This window comes from Oncorhynchus gorbuscha, unplaced genomic scaffold, assembly GCF_021184085.1.
Source record: "Oncorhynchus gorbuscha isolate QuinsamMale2020 ecotype Even-year unplaced genomic scaffold, OgorEven_v1.0 Un_scaffold_857, whole genome shotgun sequence".
NCBI lineage: Eukaryota > Metazoa > Chordata > Actinopteri > Salmoniformes > Salmonidae > Oncorhynchus > Oncorhynchus gorbuscha.
Genome location: NW_025745846.1, coordinates 40,001 through 51,316, shown reverse-complemented (window position 1 = coordinate 51,316; position 11,316 = coordinate 40,001). Strand labels below are relative to the sequence as shown.

Genomic DNA, 11,316 nt, shown 5'->3' with positions numbered 1-11,316 from the left:
TCTCTGTCACTCTCTCTGTCACTCTCTCTGTCTCTCTCTCTCCCTCTCTGTCTCTGTCTCTCTCTCTCTCTCTCTCTCTCTCTCTCTCTCTCTCTCTCTCTCTCTCTCTCTCTCTCTCTCTCTCTCTGTCTCTCTCTCTGTCACTCTCTGTGTCTCTCTGTCACTCTCTCTGTCTCTCTCTCTCTGATCCACTCTGACTGACACACATAGCCTACTCAGAGAGATGTGATAGTGTTCTGTCCCGTAGTAGCTCGCGCGATCCCGTTGCCTGCACGCGGCCGAGCCTTTTAACGTCGCAATCTCGGTCGACCCCCTCGCGACTGGTGGAAACTGGAAACGGACTCTGACACACACATGCACGCGCTCTGGTCGTTTCCACCACATCAGCCCGGGGATTACAACTGGCGTGGCTCGTGCACAGCTGGCCGGTGATGTTTATGTAATAGCCGTGGTGTGAACTGATGGTAACATTGCAATTTCACCGTTTGTTTCGTTCTGATGACGGAGCGGCTGGTTCTGTTCGTTCTGATGCTTTGATAACAACGACATTTAACAGCGGGAACTGGGAGGAGTGTGAGCTCGAGCTCTCCCGTCACATGCACGTAAAGCACGCACAAACAGCTCCGTGAAAATCAGCACACCGGAAAATCTGTTTGGAATACGGTGCGTCTCGCGCTCTTAACCTCTACCAGGGGAGAGGCCGCCCCGTCGCGGACAGAGGGCAGGCCGGAGAGAGAGACAGAGAGGAGGAGGAGGAGGAGGAGGGTTGGTATAACGGGCATCGGTTCGTCTGTCGGTCTGAGGGATTCGGACAGCGGGTAGCTGTTCTCTACTGAAGCCGCATCGCAGCCACCCAACCCCTATACATCTGCTGCTGTGGACCGCTGACTGACTGGAGGATGAACGGAAGGGATTAACGACGAGGGGGAAAGAGAGAGGGGGAAGAGGAGAGGGATAGAGAGAGGGGGAAGAGGAGAGGGATAGAGAAAGGATGGGTAAGGACCAGGACCTGCTTCATGCGGTGAAGACCGAGGATCTTCTGACGGCGCAGCGGCTTCTCCAGCGACCCAGGCCCGGGAAAACCAGTCAGTACCCCCTTTGCTCTCTCTATCCCACACACTGGACACACACACACTGACATGCACACGCACACACACGCAGACGCAAACGCTTCACAACGATGTCAGGACAGTGGCGGTGTGTGTGTGTGTGTGATGTATGTGTGTATCCCGCAGGTTGGGGATACAGGTTGATGTCGATAAACACGCGTTTGTACATGTGTGTGATAGAGAGAGATGATGAGGGTAATGATGATGAGGAGGAAGAAGAGGGAATTGATGATGAGGAAGATGAGGGAATTGATGATGATGAGGAGGATGATGAGGAAGATGAAATCAAATCAGATTGTATTTACCGAACACCACCGGTATTACACCTTTAGGTATTTCACCTTACAGTAAAATGTTGAATACAACAGGTGTAGTAGACCTCACAGTGAAATGTTGAATACAACAGGTGTAGTAGACCTGACAGTGAAATGCTGAATACAACAGGTGTAGTAGACCTCACAGTGAAATGCTGAATACAACAGGTGTAGTAGACCTCACAGTGAAATGCTGAATACAACAGGTGTAGTAGATCCAACAGGTGTAGTAGACCTTACAGTGAAATGCTGAATACAACACCTCACAGTGAAATGCTGAATACAACAGGTGTAATGACAGTGAAATGCACAGGTGTAGTAGATCCCGGGATGACTGACTGTAAGTCGCTTTGGATAAAAGCGTCTGCTAAATGGCATATATATATATATACCTCACAGTGAAATGCTGAATACAACAGGTGTAGTAGACCTCACAGTGAAATGTTGAATACAACAGGTGTAGTAGACCTTACAGTGAAATGTTTACTAACAAGCCCTTACTTAACCAACAATGCAGTTTTAAGAAAATAAATAAATAAATATATATTTAAAACAGATAATAATAACAAATAATTAAAGAGCAGCAGAAAATAACAATATATACAGGGGGTACCTTTACAGAGTCAATGTGGAGACTATATACAGGAGGTACCAGTACAGAGTTAATGTGGAGGCTATATACAGGGGGTACCGGTACAGAGTCAATGTGGAGGCTATATACAGGGGGTATCAGTACAGAGTCAATGTGGAGGCTATATACAGGGGGTACCGGTACAGAGTCAACGTGGAGGCTATATACAGGGGGTACTGGTACAGAGTCAATGTGGAGGCTATATACAGGGGGTACCAGTACAGAGTCAATGTGGAGGCTATATACAGGAGGTACCAGTACAGAGTCAATGTGGAGGCTATATACAGGGTATTACGGTACAGAGTCAATGTGGAGGCTATATACAGGGTATTACGGTACAGAGTCAATGTGAAGGCTATATACAGGAGGTACCAGTACAGAGTCAATGTGGAGGCTATATACAGGGGTACCAGTACAGAGTCAATGTGGAGGCTATATACAGGGGGTACCGGTACAGAGTCAATGTGGAGGCTATATACAGGGGGTACCGGTACAGAGTCAATGTGGAGGCTATATACAGGGGGTACCGGTACAGAGTTAATGTGGAGGCTATATACAGGGGGTACCTTTACAGAGTCAATGTGGAGGCTATATACAGGGGGTACCGGTACAGAGTCAATGTGGAGGCTATATACAGGAGATACCAGTACAGAGTCAATATGGAGACTATATATAGACCTAATGCTGTTATAGACCTAATATAGACCTAATGCTGTTATAGACCTAATACTGTTATAGACCTAACATAGACCTAATACTGTTATAGACCTAATATAGACCTAATACTGTTATAGACCTAATATAGACCTAATGCTGTTATAGACCTAATACTGTTATAGACCTAATACTGTTATTTATAGACCTAATATAGACCTAATACTGTTATAGACCTAATGCTGTTATAGACCTAATGCTGTTATAGACCTAATATAGACCTAATACTGTTATAGACCTAATACTGTTATAGACCTAATACTGTTATTTATAGACCTAATATAGACCTAATGCTGTTATAGACCTAATACTGTTATAGACCTAATACTGTTATTTATAGACCTAATATAGACCTAATACTGTTATAGACCTAATGCTGTTATAGACCGAATGCTGTTATAGACCTAATATAGACCTAATACTGTTATAGACCTAATACTGTTATAGACCTAATACTGTTATTTATAGACCTAATATAGACCTAATGCTGTTATAGACCTAATACTGTTATAGACCTAATACTGTTATAGACCTAATACTGTTATAGACCTAATGCTGTTATAGACCTAATACTGTTATAGACCTAATGCTGTTATAGACCTAATGCTGTTATAGACCTAATACTGTTATAGACCTAATACTGTTATAGACCTAATACTGTTATAGACCTAATATAGACCTAATACTGTTATAGACCTAATACTGTTATAGACCTAATATAGACCTAATACTGTTATAGACCTAATATAGACCTAATACTGTTATAGACCTAATATAGACCTAATACTGTTATAGACCTAATGCTGTTATAGACCTAATACTGTTATAGACCTAATATAGACCTAATGCTGTTATAGACCTAATATAGACCTAATATTGTTATAGACCTAATACTGTTATAGACCTAATACTGTTATAGACCTAATGCTGTTATAGACCTAATATAGACCTAATGCTGTTATAGACCTAATATAGACCTAATACTGTTATAGACCTAATACTGTTATAGACCTAATACTGTTATAGACCTAATGCTGTTATAGACCTAATATAGACCTAATGCTGTTATAGACCTAATATAGACCTAATACTGTTATAGACCTAATACTGTTATAGACCTAATACTGTTATAGACCTAATACTGTTATAGACCTAATATAGACCTAATGCTGTTATAGACCTAATACTGTTATAGACGTAATGCTGTTATAGACCTAATGCTGTTATAGACCTAATATAGACCTAATGCTGTTATAGACCTAATACTGTTATAGACCTAATACTGTTATAGACCTAATACTGTTATAGACCTAATACTGTTATAGACCTAATGCTGTTATAGACCTAATACTGTTATAGACCTAATATAGACCTAATGCTGTTATAGACCTAATATAGACCTAATACTGTTATAGACCTAATACTGTTATAGACCTAATACTGTTATAGACCTAATGCTGTTATAGACCTAATATAGACCTAATGCTGTTATAGACCTAATATAGACCTAATGCTGTTATAGACCTAATATAGACCTAATACTGTTATAGACCTAATATAGACCTAATGCTGTTATAGACCTAATGATGTTATAGACCTAATACTGTTATAGACCTAATATTGTTATAGACCTAATACTGTTATAGACCTAATACTGTTATAGACCTAATGCTGTTATAGACCTAATATAGACCTAATGCTGTTATAGACCTAATATAGACCTAATACTGTTATAGACCTAATACTGTTATAGACCTAATACTGTTATAGACCTAATACTGTTATAGACCTAATATATACCTAATGCTGTTATAGACCTAATACTGTTATAGACCTAATGCTGTTATAGACCTAATGCTGTTATAGACCTAATATAGACCTAATGCTGTTATAGACCTAATACTGTTATAGACCTAATACTGTTATAGACCTAATACTGTTATAGACCTAATACTGTTATAGACCTAATGCTGTTATAGACCTAATACTGTTATAGACCTAATATAGACCTAATGCTGTTATAGACCTAATATAGACCTAATACTGTTATAGACCTAATACTGTTATAGACCTAATACTGTTATAGACCTAATGCTGTTATAGACCTAATATAGACCTAATGCTATAGACCTAATATAGACCTAATACTGTTATAGACCTAATACTGTTATAGACCTAATACTGTTATAGACCTAATATGTTATAGACCTAATACTGTTATAGACCTAATATAGACCTAATGCTGTTATAGACCTAATATATAGACCTAATACTGTTATAGACCTAATACTATAGACCTAATACTGTTATAGACCTAATATAGACCTAATACTGTTATAGACCTAATATAGACCTAATACTGTTATAGACCTAATATAGACCTAATACTGTTATAGACCTAATATAGACCTAATACTGTTATAGACCTAATACTGTTATAGACCTAATACTGTTATAGACCTAATACTGTTATAGACTGTTATAGACCTAATACTGTTATAGACCTAATAATACTGTTATAGACCTAATACTGTTATAGACCTAATACTGTTATAGACCTAATATAGACCTAATACTGTTATAGATCTAATATAGACCTAATACTGTTATAGACCTAATACTGTTATAGACCTAATACTGTTATAGACCTAATGCTGTTATAGACCTAATACTGTTATAGACCTAATATAGACCTAATACTGTTATAGACCTAATACTGTTATAGACCTAATATAGACCTAATACTGTTATAGACCTAATATGTTATAGACCTTATAGACCTAATACTGTTATAGACCTAATACTGTTATAGACCTAATACTGTTATAGACCTAATGCTGTTATAGACCTAATATAGACCTAATGCTGTTATAGACCTAATATAGACCTAATACTGTTATAGACCTAATACTGTTATAGACCTAATACTGTTATAGACCTAATACTGTTATAGACCTAATATAGACCTAATACTGTTATAGACCTAATACTGTTATAGACCTAATACTGTTATAGACCTAATATAGACCTAATACTGTTATAGACCTAATACTGTTATAGACCTAATATAGACCTAATACCTAATGCTGTTATAGACCTAATACTGTTATAGACCTAATATGTTATAGACCTAATATAGACCTAATACTGTTATAGACCTAATATAGACCTAATACTGTTACTGTTATAGACCTAATACTGTTATAGACCTAATACTGTTATAGACCTAATATAGACCTAATACTGTTATAGACCTAATACTGTTATAGACCTAATACTGTTATAGACCTAATACTGTTATAGACCTAATACTGTTATAGACCTAATATAGACCTAATACTGTTATAGACCTAATATAGACCTAATACTGTTATAGACCTAATACTGTTATAGACCTAATACTGTTATAGACCTAATACTGTTATAGACCTAATATTGTTATAGACCTAATACTGTTATAGACCTAATACTGTTATAGACCTAATGCTGTTATAGACCTAATACTATTATAGACCTAATATAGACCTAATGCTGTTATAGACCTAATATAGACCTAATACTGTTATAGACCTAATACTGTTATAGACCTAATACTGTTATAGACCTAATATAGACCTAATACTGTTATAGACCTAATACTGTTATAGACCTAATACTGTTATAGACCTAATATAGACCTAATACTGTTATAGACCTAATACTGTTATAGACCTAATACTGTTATAGACCTAATACTGTTATAGACCTAATACTGTTATAGACCTAATATAGACCTAATACTGTTATAGACCTAATATAGACCTAATACTGTTATAGACCTAATACTGTTATAGACCTAATACTGTTATAGACCTAATACTGTTATAGACCTAATGCTGTTATAGACCTAATATAGACCTAATACTGTTGTAGACCTAATACTGTTATAGACCTAATATAGACCTAATGCTGTTATAGACCTAATACTGTTATAGACCTAATGCTGTTATAGACCTAATACTGTTATAGACCTAATACTGTTATAGACCTAATGCTGTTATAGACCTAATACTGTTATAGACCTAATACTGTTATAGACCTAATACTGTTATAGACCTAATACTGTTATAGACCTAATACTGTTATAGACCTAATACTGTTATAGACCTAATACTGTTATAGACCTAATACTGTTATAGACCTAATATAGACCTAATACTGTTATAGACCTAATATAGACCTAATACTGTTATAGACCTAATACTGTTATAGACCTAATACTGTTATAGACCTAATACTGTTATAGACCTAATATAGACCTAATGCTGTTATAGACCTAATATAGACCTAATACTGTTATAGACCTAATACTGTTATAGACCTAATATAGACCTAATGCTGTTATAGATCTAATATAGACCTAATACTGTTATAGACCTAATACTGTTATAGACCTAATACTGTTATAGACCTAATGCTGTTATAGACCTAATATAGACCTAATACAAGACCATGGTGCTTGCCTACGGAGCTGTGAGAAGGTTGAACCTCAGTACCTCCAGGCTCTGATAGACCTAATAAACAAGGGCACTGTTCATCCAATCTGGCCTGGCTCGCCTCCCTACCACTGAGGAAGTACCTCCCGCTCAGCCCAGTCAAAACTGTTATAACCCCCAATGGTGGAACAAACTCCCTCACGACGCCACAGCGGAGTCAATCACCACCTTCCGGAGACACCTGAAACCCCACCTCTTTAGGAATACCTAGGATAGGATAAGTAATCCCTCTCACCCCCTCCCCTTTAAGATTTAGATGCACTATTGTAAAGTGACTGTTCCACTGGATGTCATAAGGTGAATGCACCAATTTGTAAGTCGCTCTGGATAAGAGCGTCTGCTAAATGACTTAAATGTAATACTGTTATAGACCTAATACTGTTATAGACCTAATACTGTTATAGACCTAATATTGACCTAATACTGTTATAGACCTAATATAGACCTAATACTGTTATAGACCTAATATAGACCTAATACTGTTATAGACCTAATATAGACCTAACACTGTTATAGACCTAATACTGTTATAGACCTAATACTGTTATAGACCTAATACTGTTATAGACCTAATGCTGTTATAGACCTAATATTGTTATAGACCTAATATAGACCTAATGCTGTTATAGACCTAATATAGACCTAATACTGTTATAGACCTAATACTGTTATAGACCTAATACTGTTATAGACCTAATGCTGTTATAGACCTAATACTGTTATAGACCTAATATAGACCTAATGCTGTTATAGACCTAATATAGACCTAATACTGTTATAGACCTAATACTGTTATAGACCTAATACTGTTATAGACCTAATACTGTTATAGACCTAATATAGACCTAATACTGTTATAGACCTAATACTGTTATAGACCTAATATAGACCTAATACTGTTATAGACCTAATATAGACCTAATACTGTTATAGACCTAATATAGACCTAATACTGTTATAGACCTAATATAGACCTAATACTGTTATAGACCTAATATAGACCTAATACTGTTATAGACCTAATACTGTTATAGACCTAATATAGACCTAATACTGTTATAGACCTAATACTGTTATAGACCTAATATTGACCTAATACTGTTATAGACCTAATATAGACCTAATACTGTTATAGACCTAATACTGTTATAGACCTAATACTGTTATAGACCTAATATAGACCTAATGCTGTTATAGACCTAATACTGTTATAGACCTAATGCTGTTATAGACCTAATATAGACCTAATACTGTTGTAGACCTAATACTGTTATAGACCTAATATAGACCTAATGCTGTTATAGACCTAATACTGTTATAGACCTAATGCTGTTATAGACCTAATGCTGTTATAGACCTAATACTGTTATAGACCTAATATAGACCTAATACTGTTATAGACCTAATACTGTTATAGACCTAATACTGTTATAGACATAATGCTGTTATAGACCTAATACTGTTATAGACCTAATATAGACCTAATGCTGTTATAGACCTAATATAGACCTAATACTGTTATAGACCTAATACTGTTATAGACCTAATACTGTTATAGACCTAATACTGTTATAGACCTAATATAGACCTAATACTGTTATAGACCTAATACTGTTATAGACCTAATACTGTTATAGACCTAATATAGACCTAATACTGTTATAGACCTAATACTGTTATAGACCTAATATTGACCTAATACTGTTATAGACCTAATACTGTTATAGACCTAATACTGTTATAGACCTAATATAGACCTAATACTGTTATAGACCTAATACTGTTATAGACCTAATATTGACCTAATACTGTTATAGACCTAATATAGACCTAATACTGTTATAGACCTAATACTGTTATAGACCTAATACTGTTATAGACCTAATGTAGACCTAATGCTGTTATAGACCTAATACTGTTATAGACCTAATGCTGTTATAGACCTAATATAGACCTAATACTGTTGTAGACCTAATACTGTTATAGACCTAATATAGACCTAATGCTGTTATAGACCTAATACTGTTATAGACCTAATGCTGTTATAGACCTAATGCTGTTATAGACCTAATACTGTTATAGACCTAATATAGACCTAATACTGTTATAGACCTAATACTGTTATAGACCTAATGCTGTTATAGATCTAATACTGTTATAGACCTAATATAGACCTAATGCTGTTATAGACCTAATATAGACCTAATACTGTTATAGACCTAATACTGTTATAGACCTAATACTGTTATAGACCTAATACTGTTATAGACCTAATATAGACCTAATACTGTTATAGACCTAATACTGTTATAGACCTAATATAGACCTAATACTGTTATAGCCCTAATATAGACCTAATACTGTTATAGACCTAATATAGACCTAATACTGTTATAGACCTAATATAGACCTAATGCTGTTATAGACCTAATGCTGTTATAGACCTAATACTGTTATAGACCTAATATAGACCTAATACTGTTATAGACCTAATACTGTTATAGACCTAATACTGTTATAGACATAATGCTGTTATAGACCTAATACTGTTATAGACCTAATATAGACCTAATGCTGTTATAGACCTAATATAGACCTAATACTGTTATAGACCTAATACTGTTATAGACCTAATACTGTTATAGACCTAATACTGTTATAGACCTAATATAGACCTAATACTGTTATAGACCTAATACTGTTATAGACCTAATATAGACCTAATACTGTTATAGACCTAATATAGACCTAATACTGTTATAGACCTAATATAGACCTAATACTGTTAAAGACCTAATATTGACCTAATACTGTTATAGACCTAATACTGTTATAGACCTAATACTGTTATAGACCTAATATAGACCTAATACTGTTATAGACCTAATACTGTTATAGACCTAATATTGACCTAATACTGTTATAGACCTAATACTGTTATAGACCTAATACTGTTATAGACCTAATATAGACCTAATACTGTTATAGACCTAATACTGTTATAGACCTAATATTGACCTAATACTGTTATAGACCTAATATAGACCTAATACTGTTATAGACCTAATACTGTTATAGACCTAATACTGTTATAGACCTAATATAGACCTAATGCTGTTATAGACCTAATACTGTTATAGACCTAATGCTGTTATAGACCTAATATAGACCTAATACTGTTGTAGACCTAATACTGTTATAGACCTAATATAGACCTAATGCTGTTATAGACCTAATACTGTTATAGACCTAATGCTGTTATAGACCTAATGCTGTTATAGACCTAATACTGTTATAGACCTAATATAGACCTAATACTGTTATAGACCTAATACTGTTATAGACCTAATGCTGTTATAGACCTAATACTGTTATAGACCTAATATAGACCTAATGCTGTTATAGACCTAATATAGACCTAATACTGTTATAGACCTAATACTGTTATAGACCTAATACTGTTATAGACCTAATACTGTTATAGACCTAATATAGACCTAATACTGTTATAGACCTAATACTGTTATAGACCTAATATAGACCTAATACTGTTATAGACCTAATATAGACCTAATACTGTTATAGACCTAATATAGACCTAATACTGTTATAGACCTAATATAGAGCTAATACTGTTATAGACCTAATACTGTTATAGACCTAATACTGTTATAGACCTAATATAGACCTAATACTGTTATAGACCTAATACTGTTATAGACCTAATATTGACCTAATACTGTTATAAACCTAATATAGACCTAATACTGTTATAGACCTAATACTGTTATAGACCTAATACTGTTATAGACCTAATATAGACCTAATGCTGTTATAGACCTAATACTGTTATAGACCTAATGCTGTTATAGACCTAATATAGACCTAATACTGTTCTAGACCTAATACTGTTATAGACCTAATATAGACCTAATGCTGTTATAGACCTAATACTGTTATAGACCTAATGCTGTTATAGACCTAATACTGTTATAGACCTAATATAGACCTAA

General features: G+C 35.0%; 1 protein-coding gene across 1 annotated transcript in view; it reads left to right on the top strand.

The window, feature by feature from the left end:
* Nucleotides 1-969: 969 nt before the first annotated feature.
* Nucleotides 970-11,316, top strand: part of LOC124020571 (caskin-1-like) — a gene marked incomplete at its 3' end in the record, with an annotated part of 49,217 nt that continues 38,870 nt past the window's right edge. The window contains exon 1 of the mRNA XM_046335812.1: nt 970-1,085. Within this exon, the coding sequence (XP_046191768.1) occupies nt 992-1,085 (94 nt within the window). The remainder of the gene's footprint in view (nt 1,086-11,316) is intronic.